This window comes from Melopsittacus undulatus, chromosome 8, assembly GCF_012275295.1.
Source record: "Melopsittacus undulatus isolate bMelUnd1 chromosome 8, bMelUnd1.mat.Z, whole genome shotgun sequence".
Classification (NCBI taxonomy): domain Eukaryota; kingdom Metazoa; phylum Chordata; class Aves; order Psittaciformes; family Psittaculidae; genus Melopsittacus; species Melopsittacus undulatus.
Window position 1 is genome coordinate 51,609,545 of NC_047534.1, and position 15,321 is coordinate 51,624,865.

General features: G+C 50.0%; 1 protein-coding gene across 15 annotated transcripts in view; it reads left to right on the forward strand.

The window, feature by feature from the left end:
* The window catches only part of MLPH (melanophilin), a 28,427-nt gene that overhangs the window by 10,763 nt on the left and 2,343 nt on the right, over window positions 1-15,321 (forward strand). For 2 of the 15 annotated variants that reach the window (XM_034065835.1, XM_034065828.1), the window contains 9 exons: window positions 1,197-1,357; window positions 5,455-5,538; window positions 7,178-7,369; window positions 10,595-10,789; window positions 12,924-13,079; window positions 13,167-13,259; window positions 13,604-13,699; window positions 13,827-13,908; window positions 15,213-15,310. In XM_034065835.1, the coding sequence (XP_033921726.1) occupies window positions 1,197-1,357; window positions 5,455-5,538; window positions 7,178-7,369; window positions 10,595-10,789; window positions 12,924-13,079; window positions 13,167-13,259; window positions 13,604-13,699; window positions 13,827-13,908; window positions 15,213-15,310 (1,157 nt within the window). The remainder of the gene's footprint in view (window positions 1-1,196; window positions 1,358-5,454; window positions 5,539-7,177; window positions 7,370-10,594; window positions 10,790-12,923; window positions 13,080-13,166; window positions 13,260-13,603; window positions 13,700-13,826; window positions 13,909-15,212; window positions 15,311-15,321) is intronic. The other 13 variants (XM_034065840.1, XM_034065833.1, XM_034065838.1 and 10 more) reach the window with 9 other exon arrangements.

Sequence of the window (15,321 nt, forward strand, 5' to 3'; positions counted from 1 at the left end):
CTGGACAGGCTTCTCCTGAGTCCTTTGAGGACAAGTGGCTGCAAGAGGTGGAACAGAATGAAAATGTCCTTGATGTTGTTAAAAAAAACCCAAAACCTCCAAGCCATGAAAAACCCTGTGACCAAATATGTTGTGGCTGAAGCAATTCGGTTGTAATGGGAACAAACGTCTGGTTCCCAACAAACTCATTTCACCAAGTCTGAGGGGCCTTGCTTAAGGTGTCTGTCCTTCTCACAGCCACTGCTCTTGTCCAGGGTAGAAACTAGACATATTTAAATGGACACTACTAGAAACAATGGGATATGTTTCCTCCTGAGGGCAGCAGTTGATGAGTTCAGCTTCTTGCCAAAGGATGGTGCAGGTGCATAAAATGTAGTCTTAAGGGGACTTGAGCTGCAGTAAGACTGGAGAGTGACTGGTGGCAAGCACTGGGAATTGCTAAGTAGCATCCGTGTAGCTGGACAGGGTGCACTGTCCGGCTGAATGAAATACCCTAGCAAATAACAGGGCAGAATATGCCATTCCCTGCTGTGAGAGCAGACCCAGGACACGTGCAGCTGTAGGATATAACCTTCTGGGTCTCCAGTGCCTCTGCCGTATTTTCAAGGGAGCAGGAAATTCTGGGTAAACCTTACTGCGTGCTTTGTAAATGTCCACTCCAAGCTCCATTGGAGTGACACAGCAGCAGCAGGGCCCATTGGCTTGTTCATTCCATTTTATGTCATTGGTTTTGTCTCATTTGAAATTCTCCTTTAAGAATAAGACTTTCCACTCTTTTTAAAATGCTCCATCCTAGATTGGTACCTCTGGCCTGAGCTAAACATCTTCCACCACCCAGTGTATGAAGGGCAGTGTCCAGACCTGGGCTTCAACAAAACTGGGAGGGCAATAGCAGTTTTTACTGGGGGACGTGATTGTCTGGGGCATGAGAGAGCAAGGATGATCCCCCTTGTGCCTACTGCTAACTCAGCAGTGCTGTGTGGCTGCAGTGAGTGGAGCTACAGCCTGGTCCAGCATAGCCATCTTTGACCTTGGTGTCTCCCAGAGAAGCATCTCCTGCCGAAGCATAGAAGGTGTGATCTGGAGATGTTCCTTGCTGTTTGCCTGTTTACAGCTGGGGCCAATCTCCAGGAAGGAACTCAAGGGTATGAGTTTGTTGTAACTTTGTGTTGAAGCCTCCTCTTCTCCTTCCAAAGGCAGCCCCTGGAGCGAGCAGCCCCGATCCCGGTACTCTGCAGACATGGACACCTCTGATGAGGACATGAAGGAAGCCCAGTTCCCAGCCTACCCTCCCCATCACATGAAGCGACGTAACAGAGCCTCTTCCCAGGAGAATGCCAGCCACTCTGGGAGCCAGGTACCAAACACCCACTGAACCAGCCTGTGGCCAAGCTTCTCTTACCATGAACAGTGCTTGTTACCTGCAAGGTGCAGGATGGTTCAGAGGAGACAAGAAGCAGTGATGGCAAACTGGGGTGCACCCATGGTAAGCTCCCATCCAGCATGGATGTGCAGCATGAGCAGGAAAGCTGGAGTGCCCTCAGTATCCACACAGCCCCTGTCCCTTCTGTGCAGGGGTGGTTTGGTAACCGAGTGTTACATGTACAGATCCAAGAGGGAGCAGAGTGGGTCCCAGGTCTCTGTAGACTCAAGATCTCTCCTTCTCTTCATAAGTACACTGGAGCTCTGTGCTTCCCCTCCCATGTTCTTCTTCCAGCCCTTCCACTTTGACAGTCACAGCAAAGAGAAAATCAGGCACTGGTTTGTGCCTCATTCTGCCCATGATGCCTGGAGCCTTCCTTCATTCCTGTTCATTTTTAAGCTTGTCCTTATTGCTCTGCAAGTTACCTTTAGTTTCCTGTGTCCCCAAAAAGGCTTTCTTTAATTGAATGACTGTTGCTTTATGATCCGACAGAGGTTTGGAGAAGGATATTTGATAAGCATCAAGATCCTGTTCTTCCTTTGCAAGATGCAGTGTTCCTGCCCTGATAGGACTGGGTCAGGACAACCTGTCACATTAGCCTTCTGAATTATGATAATAGGGGGAGCAGTCTAGAGAAGGGTGTCAAAAAGGCTGTAAGCTTGTGTTTTAGTTGTCAGACAAGGACTTGCAGTTCCTGATGCCACCTTTGTGAATGGTGGCGGGTGGTGAGAGATGGTAGAGCATTCCTCAGACCTTGAGCAGCAAAACGCAGGGTGGTGTTTGAATGCAGATACACACAGAGAAAGACAGCACCTGTCTCTGTGCACAGCAGTGACTTTGCACATCCTGGACCCCTCTTTGTGTATGGAGCGGGGAGATCTGTAGCCACAACCATCACTCAGCAACGCTTCATCTGCCTGTGTTAAGGAAACCTTTCCTTTGCCTTTTACTTCTCATTGTCATTCCTTTTTTAGTCAGCAGTAAATGGGAGAGCCCTGGACTGGGTATCCTTAATGACACCATGGTACATTAGACATGCAATTCGTACCATGCTTTGCAGTGGGGAAATGGGGTCAAATTCCTGCCAATGCTTCAGGTAACTTCCTCTGTCAGCAGGGCAAGCTCCTCCTCAGGGTGCTCCGGTGTGATCCGGTGGCTTGCTCCATCACACCAGCACGAAGGCTGCTGTCAAGCCTCATCACTCTAATGGTTACAAGGCATCTTCTCACTCCCAATTTAAGCTCATTTTCTCTTATGCCAACATCATTCATTAGCTTAAATAGCTTTTTATCCTTCCTGCCCTTTGTGCTGCTGATGTGTTTACGGCTAGCAACCATCCTCTGAGCCTTCTCCTTGCCCAGCAGGAAGAGACCTGCCTCTGTGCTGGGCCATTAACTTCAGCATGATGCCTACGTGCATTGCTGTCACTGTTGGCCAAGGAGAAACCAGGTACAAGCCCTAAGAAGCAAGAAGACAAGAACATCCAGGTTTCAGTGCTGGACAGCTCTGTGGTATCTGCAAAGCTGGAAGAAGTTCGGAAGAAGCTGTGGTCTGTCCCCTGGTGCTGACACTGGAGGAGGTGGAGGGTCTGAGGCTGTCAGGAGGGCAGAGACAGACCAGGAGGGATTTGGGGCAGCAAGGAGCAGCTACATTGTCCTGAACAGTGAAGTGGTGGCTTTTGAATTGCTTACAGGCACTTCCAGGATATGTTACTTAGCTCCTGGGGTATGCCAGCCCCTGATGGGACAGCAAGGGTGGCTGAGTACGACTGGGCACCCTAGTGCTACACTTCTCGGAGGCTGTGCCCTATGGCAATTCAAGATGTTGGCTTGTGGGGTGTAGGGTCCAGAAGTTAACTCCTGTTAACCCTCTACTGAACCCCATAGCTGCCCTTCAAAAGTGATGTTTTCCTGGTAGACATCTTATTGGCATCTAAAGGTTCCAAGAGGTGGAGGGCTCAGTTCTTTGTCCTGCATCACTTTGACTCCACAGATGAAAACTGCATTAGGTGCAAGTTTGTCAAAACCTGTTTGGTCTGAAAATTGCTTTTGCTTTCATCCTGGAGCAGATACATTGTCCAGTCCCAAACAAGGAGCATAGCTTCTCCAGTATCAAAGGCAGAGGCTGCTCCCTGGCCCTGTGACTCCAGGAGCTCAAGGTGCCAGAACAACACTGAAAAAATCCCCACCACTATTTACTAAAGCTCTTAAATCTGACAGGACATGAAGAGAAGCCCTGAGCTGGCAACCGTGTAGGTAGGTCTCTGCTTTTAGGTCTTTAGCCAGGTAAGAACAGCATCAAGCCACAAGGAATAGAGCCAATTTATCAAGTTTCTCCCTGAAAATCCCTCTGCTGTACCTCAAGGGAGCTCAGTGGTTGTGGATTCCCAAAGCTTTGGTGCTGTCTGGTTCCTTTCTTTACACTAAGCTTCTGTTCAAGGTCTTGTGCTTGACAAGACACAGAAGGCAGCACCTCTGCTGGTGTAGCCTGTCTTCCCTCCTCAGCAGCAAGTGACAGTTTGCCCTGATGGCTTCCTTATGGGTCCTGGTTTAAGTTTCTTCACTTCAAGTGTTTGACTACAGAGCAGCATTTGCAAGCCTTTGTCACACAGAGAACAGTGCAGGGCAGCCCAGCCCAACAGAGATGCACACTAACAGTGTGACCACCATGCATTAAAACCAGCTTTACTTAGGAGGCCGAACAAAAGACAGCTCTTCAGCTCCTACCCTTGTATAGCCCATCAACAGCAGAGCATGCATTATGCTCTGACCTCTCCCAGCCTCTGCATTATGGAGACAGGGTAGTGCCTGTGTTCAGCTCATCACTCATTGTCACTGGGAGCAAAGCAAGAGTCAGGCCTTCAACAGTACTGAGAAACCACTTAGAGACAGATTTGGTTGCTTCCTGCCTGTGGGTTTAATGCTGCTTAAAGATTCATTCAGTTAGGGATGGTAATTACAGCATCCTGCTCTCCAGAGTGTCAGGGGTTTATGTTCGTCTTCCCTAAAGCAGATGTGATCTCTCCAGGCTGTTGTGAGGATCTGATTAATCGAACACAAGCACAAAAACTGAGTGAGAGGATGGAAGTGTTACAAAAACAAAGCCAAGTCCTCTCATCTCTTTGTTACTTCATTTACTTACCGCATTTGCTTCAGTGGGAGGCAGGCACTCAGGACCACAGTGATGTGGGAGTTCATGTTAAAAGATGGGCAGTATTCCTCATCATTTGTAATTCATTTGTTTGGATCAAAGAAGAAAGACATTTATTGTGGGGTTTTTTTTCCCCAAAGAAATCAAAACTTCCACTTCTAAAACGGAGGAAAAAGCTTCCTTTGATGTTTGCAGTGGTTTAACCACAGCAATTTGTCTTGGCTCTTGTGCACAGACGGTGCTTCTTGGTTTTCAGGGTTTTGTCTGTTCTCTTCTCTACTTTCCTCTTCATGCCCCATTTTTCATGGGAAGAGTGAGGGAGGAGAGAGACAAGCATCTCAGTAAATCCATGCATGGAAAAGTCAGAAAATTGCAGTGTGCTGGGAAAGCTTTCAGGGTTATTATTTCTATGGGAATTTTTTACTCATTCCCTCTTCCTTCCCAGTGCTGTTTTGGCCAGGGGATGATGAGGTAGTAGCTGCCTGAAGAAAGTGTTCATAGTGAGTGAAAACTGTGTTGACTTGAATTTGGGGCAGTGTGTGAATGATAACAGGATAGATGGCTTTGTTACAGTCTGATGCTTTTGCCTGGACAAGGTACACAGTGGGCTTGTTCACTGAATCAAAGCTATCTCAATGCTTTGGTGGGATTGAGATGTGCTGGGTACTTAGCATCACTTTGAGCTTTCCAGATGTGAGGGGAGGCTGTGCACCATCAGTGTAGCCAGGGCTGGTTTTAAAGACAGCAACTGTTAATGTCTTTTAGCTCAGCCCACGGTGGCAGTGTCTTGCTGCTTGCTTGCTTCTGCTGGTTGCACTGTTTCCTCACTGCTGCAGTGGTGGCTGGGCTGTTCTCCTCTGCTCTATCTCTCCTTTCTCTAGATCCATGAGCTCAACAAACGCATGTCCGCAATCGAACGTGTGCTGAACCGCTTGGAGGAAAAGATCCTGGTGAGCTCTGAGGAGGTAACCGGGCAAAGCCAGGGCATCTGCAGGGAGAGAACATGGGCTGTGCTGGGCCCTTGTCATTGGAGGGGTTTCTCTGAAGCATTGCAGGGAGAAAGCAGGTAGACAAAATGACCCAGGTTGGTCAAGTTTAATCCTGGGTTGGCTTTGGAGGCTCTTCTATAGTTTCAGGTGATGGAGTGCCTTAGAAAACATTGCATGGCAGGACAGAACCAGAGGCAAGCTTAATCTTTAGGCCCCTGTGCAAGGTAGTGCCTTGCTTGCCCATTCTGCACAAGGAAGATGGGGTTTCAGGTTGATACTCTATGCAATGCTGATTGCAGGAGTACTGTCAAGTGGGTGTTGGTACATCCTCAGAGCTGTGACAGCTCATTTGAAATCATGGGAGACTCAATTAGGACATATGAGGAAGTCACCTGGTAGTTGTCAATGAGATCTGAGTCAAGAAGGATTTCTGATTCTCTTCTGAGTTGCCCTTGTCTTACCATGTCATCAAGTTTGGAAGAGCTGGGCAGCAGTGTAGAATCTGAGAATCCTTAGGTCATTTAACATTGATTTGGGGTTTCTAATTTTAAGCTATGCACTCTTCCTTTGTGTGAAGCCATCACCATGAGCTGCTCTGGCAGGTGATGGCTCAATAGAAAAGACAGTGATAATTACAGAAGTCCCCTAGGCATAGACAAAACAGTGCAATGTCTTCTTTATTCTGAAGTCTGTGATGGGGATGGACATGTTTGCAGTCATTCAGTGTTTCTGTCAGTAAATCTGACCAAGGGAGGAGGAGATGTGCACATTTGCAGGTTCCTGTGCTTTATTCCCATGTCTAGGGCATATCGGGGTAGAGGCAATGGGTCTTAAAGTGCTGCAGGAGAGGTTGAGGTTAAGCAAAGCTTTCTAGCAGAAACGATAGCAGAGCCTGAGAGTAGGTTGCCTGGGAGAAAGATTGCCTGCTGCAGATGCCATTGTTCAGTATTGGTAAGAGCAGCTTAGACAAAAACCCATCAGGATGACATGGATAATTGTATTCCTGTCTTCATGCAAGGGACAGCAAGTTCAGTAACTTCTATAGATCCCTTACAGCATCTGGAGGTTTAATAGGATTCTCCTGGTATCAGGAATTGCACCTAATAACAGGGTTGAGTGGAACTGTGCCTTCTGTCCTACAGGAAAGTTTGCTGCATCTGTTCTCATGACAAATAAGATTACGTAAAGGCTCTCAAAGCTACCCTGGGGAGCAGCAGTTCATGTGGCTTCCTCCCTCACCCTGGTGGACCATGTCTTTGGGTTGCTGTGATCTCTGCCCTTGCAGCCACCAGCCACACCATGATTCCTAATGAAAACCTGGAGATTTTGGGCCCCAGATCCCCTGGGTATATCTTGTTTTTTGAGGGGTGGGGGGAGCAGGCAAATGCAGTTTTACACAGGGAAAAACAAGTAAGTTGGGGGGGAAGGTCCTTCAGATCAAGGATTTGTGCTCCTCAGCTGGAGCTGGGACACAACTCTGTTTGTAAAGTCCATCAATGGCTGCACTCCCCACGTTCCTCTTCTGGCCAGCTGTGGGGAGTGCATCTGGACCTGGGCATGCCCCATTGTCCAACACAGGAGACCTTTATCCACCTCCCTTCTTCTGCTCCCTCAGTCTCCAGCCCCAGACTCACAGCTTGATCCTGATGCAGAGGAGGAGGAGTTGAAGAGGAAGCTGGAGGAGTTAGCCAGTAATATCAGTGACAAGGAAGTCTCTTCTGAAGAAGAGGATTGTGAAGAGAAGAAGAGAGCAAAGAAACCAGAGATGAGTCCCTCCTGTGATGACATGGCCAGAGATGCTCGAAAGGTAATCTGTGTCCTCCTACCCACACCATTCTAGGCTACATCTGTGGTTCCTTCTGCTTATAGTGGTTTATGGTTCACACTGTGATAATGCAACTTTTCTGTCCCACACATCCACCTCAATGCCTCCCAGGGCTGTGCTGTGTCTGGCTTAGCTGCTTGCTTTAACAAAGCATCAAGAGTTAGAGCAGTGCTAGGGTGTTGGATCTGGACCTTTCCCTGCTCTCTAGTCTCATCCAAGAGTCAAAAGTAAAGTCTCTTAGAGGTCTTGCGGGCTGCTGCCTACCTTGGAGAGGTACACAACCTCCACATCTGTTTAGAAGAGCTGTCTCAGGATCTGAATATCACTGTGAAGAACAGGGTCCTGGAGTGGGAGAAGAGCTTTGTCATTTAGTACTGGCAGCCTTTGTCAGGCACCTGCTACAACTTGAAATGTCTCTTCCAGGCCTCTCAGTGCTCCTGAGACCCCATATCCCTGGTCCTGTTTCCTCCCTGCATCTCCTCTACTTCAGCAGTGTGCTGGCTCCTGTCCCCTATTCAGTGGGTGATCTTTGGGGACATGGCCAGGGAGAGGAGGAGGCATCACTGCTTTCATCCAGTCCCATTCACATTACACCAGGAGATCCCTCCCCTCTATGGCCCAGCACAGCTCTGATTTATCCCCTCTTGCTGTCTGTATTTTGGAGGTCTGCTTTCCCCTGCCTATCCCTGCAGCATGGCTGGACAGGCATTGGTTTGTGCATAGCCTCACATGGGGAATTGCTTCCATGGCCTGAGAGCATGAGCAGCAGAGGAGCTGGTCGGCTTCGCCCTCACCTCACCCAGTGTGTGGTGCGGATGGGTGTCATCCTCCAGGGTGACAGCCCTGGGGATGAGCAATCCAGCCCAGGTGACTCAGGGAGGTTTGCGTCTCTCCAGCTGTGTAGAGCCTCCTGAGATGCTCCATTAGCACAGAAAGGAGAGGTCAGTGTTCCTTGTTAGGTCTCTAATGGCTTATTTGTTCATCCCTCCCTTCTGCCTTGGCTGTGGGTGGAGGATTTGTGTGTTTGCTCTGCCACATCCGTCACTGGAGCGCTACCTCTCTCCTCTCCTGCAAAGCTCCTTTCATCTGAGGTTGCAGAGACTTCCATGGTGCCACAAGGCCTCTCTTTAATGGGCTTTTGTTGCTTAGTCTCACTTGGCAAAACCTGGCTGCTTGGATGTGTGGCTGCCTGTGCACACCTTGTGCATTTAGTGAGTCTGTGTCAGGTATGCAGGAGACCTCAGAGCAGCTCCCAGTGTCTGAACAGGGCTACAAGGATACTGGAGAGGGACTCTTCATCAGGGACTGCAGGGACAGGACAAGGGGTGATGGGTTCAGACTGAAACAGGGGAAGTTCAGGTTGGAGATAAGGCAGAAGGTTTCCCCTGTGAAGGTGCTGAGGCGCTGGCACAGGGTGCCCAGAGAAGCTGAGGCTGCCCCATCCCTGGCAGTGTTCAAGGCCAGGTTGGACACAGGGGCTTGGAACAACCTGGCCCAGTGGAAGGTGTCCCTGCCTGTGCAGGGGATTGGAACTGCATGATCTAATGGTCCTTTCCAGTGCAAACCATTCTATGAGTCTTTGCATAGTTCCCTGTAAAAGCTCAGGATCAGAGCACACAGCTCTTCCCAGGGTGGCTTACTTCATGGTTTGGATACCATTTGTTGTTCCCTTTCTGCCACTGGATCACCAGTGCACTGTATCCTTACTGAAAAACCTCCTTGAATGCCCCCTTTTTCCTGACAGCTACTTCTAGGTGATTGCTGCAGCCGGATTTCGCTACCCTTCATGTGTTGAGCAATGTCCATCTTCTTAATAGCCATTTCCAGTTAGCTGCAGCATAGGAGATAAGTGGTAACTTCCCAAGCCAAGATAACTTCATTCCTGAGTGAGCTGCTGATCTGCAGCAGATGGAGTTTCACCCTGACCTGCAGAGAGGAATAGGGAGATGTTACTGGGGTACCTGTGTAAGCTTCTGATTCTTTAAAATGAAGCCTGGATTCTCCAGATTTGCTACTTTCTTTGACCAAAACCCATCTATGAAGCATGGAAGATACAGATGTAGTTATGGACTCTAGTCAGGAAGGTAGCAGAGGAGCAATATATGACAGCTCCTAAGCAAAGAGGACCCCAGCTAGGTTGCAACAGCTCAAGTGGAACCAAATCTAAGAAATTAAACAAAATTCAGGTTTTTGCTTCATTGTAACACTGAAAATGCTTTTGAAATGCCAGCAGTGACGTAGATGAACCAGCCTTGCTTAAAGGCTGTGTCAGCATGGATGTGATTTTAACAGCAGTTTTCCTTATAATAGATCCAGGTTTGGATTCTGCGTGATTCTGAGTCTGGGTTTATGTGCATCTCCACTCCAGTCAGGAGGAAGTCATCAGAGCAGGGAACACCACAATGAAAGCACATGGTCCTAATGGAAAACGGGAAATACTCGGCTGTGCCAAGAAGGACCATAAAGTGATAAAAATACCAGCTGTGCTGTGTGGGACAGCCTGCCTGGAAATACGTGCAGTTGTAAACACCACTGTGCATTGCCAGGACATGTATCACCCCATCTCCTTGGTTTCTAGGGAATTATCAGTTGAGAGAGAGATCATGAGTTTCTTCTCTCTGTTTTTACATTTGTTTAATGCCTTAGCAAGCAAAAGGCAGCACTTTAGGGGCATTACTGCCATCAGTGCTCCTTGGGGTGGGCAAAAGGGGCATTAGTCCCAAGTTCTGGCAGTGTGGCAATACAATACAATTGTTCTTTTCTTCCTTTGCCACAAACTCCAGGAGTTATTGGAGTTATTTGCATCCATGCTGAAGTGGAAAGCAATATGCTGCAATTAGATCTTATCTGTTGAGTAACTGAGTGGCCTTCAGGTGGCCGGGTGCTGCTGCTGTCAGACAGCACTGGTGAGTGACAGACACATCCTTTGATAACCTCTTTTCCAAGACTTTGGAGATGGCTTCTTTTGCCACAGCCATCCTCTAGCAAGGATGGGCTGAGATCAAACCTCTGCTTTAGCCACACATCCATCTCCAGTGGGAAGCCCTTCAGGAGCAGCATAAGCCCTTTAATTATCACTTCTCCATCTTTCTACAGCTCCTGAAGGTCTGATGCCCGACTTGCCTGGTTGTGCACACCGTGTTAAAATAATGTCCTTATTTCTCTCCCTGCTCCCCCCTCTGCTTTGGCTCTTCCTGGCGTTCACAGAGATCATCAGCTCAGGCTTTGAGCGAAATCACAGTCAAAGTGCTGAGAACCATAAATGCCACGGAGCAAGCGGTGTGTGAGTTGTTGCATGGAGAGAGCCAGTGCAACGGTGGCTGTGTGCTCCCCGCAGGGCATCCTCCCAGCCTGGGAGATGGGAAGGAGGTGACTGAAGCATACCGTGAGCTTGAAGAAAATGTAAGGTTCTAAGGTTCATGAGAGGTTTCTGTAAGCAGGGAAGGCATCAGCAAGGAGGGAGGGGGGAATACAGAGGAAACCCCCCAAAGTTGCCTACTAGTGGGTAGGCCAGCACTGAAAGGATGGGCACAACACAGGGGTTAGAGTCCACTCCTGCCTGATGGTGGCCAGGGCTCTCTTTACAAGGGGGGTGGCACAATAGCAAGTGCAGGTGCTCTGTCTTGTTGCTTCCCTTGTGCCTCAGCTCCTGGGTTCCCCAGCTGAGTGCCAGGAAGGGAGGATAAGCACAGTCCTCAGTTTGCTGTAGTGCTGCTTTGCAGGATTCTGCAGCCCTGTGCTCCAGCTGCAGCAGAATCTTTCATCCTGCTTCACTTTGGCTCCTGCCCAGCACTGTTTCATCAAGGCTTTCATGAGCAAGGATAGCATGTCCTACCTGTTTGCCAATGCTGACTTGTGTCCAGAGCTGAAGAGCTCAGGCAGGTGATAAGTTCACATCTAGAGCAGTCTCCTGCTGGGTTCGTGTGGCACTGAAGCACCAGCAATTAGCTATGGTAAACCCATATGAATCGATTCCCTGTGGAAATGGATTGCATCTACAGTGCCACTTGCCAAGATCCAAAGAAACAGTTCAAGGATGGGGCAAAGACTTGCATCTCCATCTGAGTGGTCTGGTTTTGCTGCCAGAAACATGCTGGGGAGCCAGGTTTTATAACACACTGTGGCTCATCTCTTACTGGGGAAAGCTTATACATAAAAGCAGTGAGCTGCTGGCAGCAGAGTGTGCTCAGAAACTGGTTTCTGACCAAATGCAGCATTCCAGGGAAAGAGGAATGTCTGTATGAAGGGTCTGAGGGTTCCCCCTCTCCCAGAAGAGGGGATAGGGCTGGGAAGGATGTGAACTATGGGCTTAGTGCTGTCAGTGGCAGGTCTGGGATAAGGAGATGGGTAGATATGGCCCTGGGAGGTGTATGCTCAACCTGCCATTCCCTCCTGCCTCTGGCTGAGTCACAGCTTGATGCTCTGCTCCCAGACCCTGACACCTCGGAAGGCACAGGGAGAGTTTGATGGCTCAACAACGAATTGTGTCCCTGTGACTCACAGGTTGAGCTGCTTCACAAACAGCACCCATAAATGTCTCCAATCTGTTATGGCCTCAGGGCTTGCACTGGCATGGGAGAGACCTATGGGACACAGTGGTGTGAGTTGGGTTGGATACTTGGTATTTCAGGGTATACCAGGAGCTCTTGCCAGGCAGTCTTGAGCAATACCTGGCCCAGGAAAAGCAGTGAGGGTTGGAGGAGCAGGACTTGAACTGGCAATACCAAGATTTCGGATTCAGTCAGCACAACAGTGGCTACAACCCATCTGATCATCTTATGTGACTGCACACAAACATCTCTTGGACTTGCATCCTTGCAGTAGCCCAGGAGGAGGCAAGTGACAGCAAAGCCTGTGGTTTTATTGGGATAGGTCCTTTTGCCCTTCTTACATAGGCAGCAAAGGTAGCCCATTGCTTCCCATACACCATGCACCCCCAGTCAGCAGCTCCATGTTTGCCCCACGGCTGCTGGGCTCCGTTGTCATGTATGTTTGCTGGGGCTTTGGCTGGGACCATTCCTGTGTATTAGAGCAGCTCCTGAGCCGAACTGTTCTTTGCAAGTGGGTGAACAGCCCAGGGCCAAGCTCCCACACCCTGACCGCACTCCCAGGCAACCCAGCAGCACAGCCTGAGTGGATGTGGGATGTCAGTGTATCAGCTTCCCAGCTTGCTGACACCATGGGATGTGGCAGCCTGCACTGGTTTGCAGGTGCCTGCCTCCCCTCTGAGCACATGGCATAAAGATGATGATGCTTCTTGAGTAGGTCGCCAAGTTTTGGTCCTTCCTGTGTTCATTTTACCACTTTGCCTGGTTAGTAATTGCTCTCAAAAAGCCTGGGGAAGGGAGGAAATGAGAGGAAAAGCCCTGCCACAGCTGGCTGATATGGCCTGTGCTGCAAGGCAAGAAAGCAAGTAGAAAGCAAGAAATCAAGTAGTGGCAAGAGTTGTTGTGTCTGGGGCTGCAGAGACACTGAGAGCTCCAGGGAGGTTAATGCTGCAATGCGTGTGGGTTTGGTTGTCCTTTTCCCCTTTCAGGTGTATCTGACTGCTGAGAAGACCTTCCAGCTTGAGAGCACCCTGAAAGAGCTTGAAGAAGGGGCTCAGCACAGCGGCACGACTGACTCCGAGCTGTCAGAGCTGGAGGATAAAGTGGCCTCAGCAGCTGCTCAGGTGCAACAGGCAGAGAACGAGGTGAGGACATGGCTGAGAGCTGCTTTGCCCAGCCAGTGACAGCAAACAAAGCAAACCAGCCCCTGTATGGTCTTCTTCCTTCCAAAGGTTTCGGACATCGAGTCTCGGATCGCGGCTCTGTCAGCTGCAGGGCTGACAGTGAAGTCGGTGGAGAAGGCAAAGAAGAAGGTGAATGGGCAGGTGAGCATGGAGGGGTGCGTATGAGAGATCCCAGCTCTGCGATGCACAGATCACTGCTGCTGCCACTGGGCACTGTGGCTTGCTGAGCCCCTGCTTGCTGTGCCCAGCTCCATCCCTGCTGCATGGTACTCTGCACTAAGGCTCCGGGAGCAAGTGTCTCACTAAGGATGGGGGACAACACTGATTCCCTGTATGCATCAAGGGAGGATTTTGTATCTGGGACTGGTGCTTTTCCTGGGGTTGCTGGAGGGCACTGCTTCCTTTGCTTACCTTGGGATCAGCCCAGTCTAAATAAAGAGGTGAAAATGCAAAGGAAAACAAAGTTGTCTGCTCCCTGCACCCAGAGAGAAAGCCCTGCCTTCCTCTGCCCGCAGGCTGCCTGCCTCCACTCTTCTGGTGCCAGCAGCAGCAGCCCCGGGGAGCCTTCGGATGACATTCAAGTGAGTACATGTTTAGTGGTGCATGCAGCTCAGCATCCAGCCTGGAGACACCTGGGGTGTCCAGGGAGCTGCTTTCAGAGCAGTGGCCTCAGAGGCGACCTCTGTCCTCCCATCCCATTGCCCACAGCAGGCTGCTCCCCATCTCTTGCAGGCGATGCCTGGACTGCAGGGGTTCAGGAGGAAGTTCAACAGTCCCCTTGACATCCATGGTAAGGACTGAGGCTCTGCCATGGGAGCTGGGGAACTGTGGGTGGATGGGGCTGGGTTTGGGGGGGATGCTCTGTCCTCTCTCTCTGCATCCCCCTGCACTGGGGGATCTTTTTCCCTGTATTCATGGCCTCCTGTTAGGAGAGGAGAAACCTGTGGTGGACCATTTAGAAATGAGGCAGGAACTGTCAGGATGGGGATTGGGATGGTGATAGGAGAGCAGAGGCCAGGCTGAGTTGGTTCAGTCTTCCAGGAACCAGGACTTTCTATACAGCCTGGTCTCTGCCACCCCAGATCCAGGGGGATTTCACCTGTGTAAGACCTCAAAGCCTCACCTAAACCCATCACCTCTTCTGATAACAATTTCTTCCTTGGTCATCTCTGAGAAGGTATCCTTGACTCTGTTATCCAGCTGGCCCATCCATTGGTGTCTGGTGGGGGCAAGAAACCCTCACATCCCACCTATGGCAAACAGCAGCTTGGGAGTGCTGAAACTTGGCACTACAGCTTGTGTGGTGAGGGGCAGCCACTGGGAGGATTTCATCCTGACCCATATCAATGAGACCCACGAGGAAATTACTTTTCTTTTTCTCTCTTATCTCACCTTGTAAGCATAAAGACAGAAAGAGTGGGTCTCTTTCCAGATAATGGAAGATGAAAGGAGGAAAGATCCTTTAATGCTGAGGATGAATCCTGTTTTCCCCACGCATGCAGACAATTAACAGTGCTATTTCCCAGGCTGAGGATGGTAGGTGGAAGGGTCCATTCTTATGCTGAAGAGGAGTCATCTGCTCTGCTTCCTGCAAAGGACAGGCAGATAAAGGCAGCCTGGGTGACACATCAACCCCACAAGGAGATAGAGAGATGTGCAATTAGGATGGATGTCACCAGGCAAACCTAATCCCCTCTGCCTGGGCTGGGCAATGTGGAGATTCCATCTCCTGAGCAGTGGGACAGTGACTTGCAAAGTTGTGTTTGCAGAAGTGCAGCTGGAGCAGTTGGTGTCAGAGAAAAGACCTGGAGAGGTCCGAGTGGTGAGAGCTCCACATGTGCTGGGCTTTGGCCAGTCCATGGGGGATTCCAGAGCAGAGGTTTTGACCGCTGAGCACTTGAAGGTGCTCTGGGAACCTCAACAGCAGCTTCTGTTTCCTTATTGTTGAAAGTGCTTCCCACCTGGAGAGGGAAGTGCCATGGAGCACCCAAAGCCCCTGGCAGCACGGGATAGTAAAACCCCAGTGACTTGGTGGGTGACAGGAACCCTCTGAGGTGGGTGAGGACCTGCTGCCCATGTCTCTTCTCACTACAGGTCTTGACGACTCCTTTGACCGCAACTCTGCTTACCGTGGCTCCCTGACGCAGAGAAACCCCAATGGGAAGAACAGGAGAGTGGAGAGGCTCTTTGCGGTACGAACCAA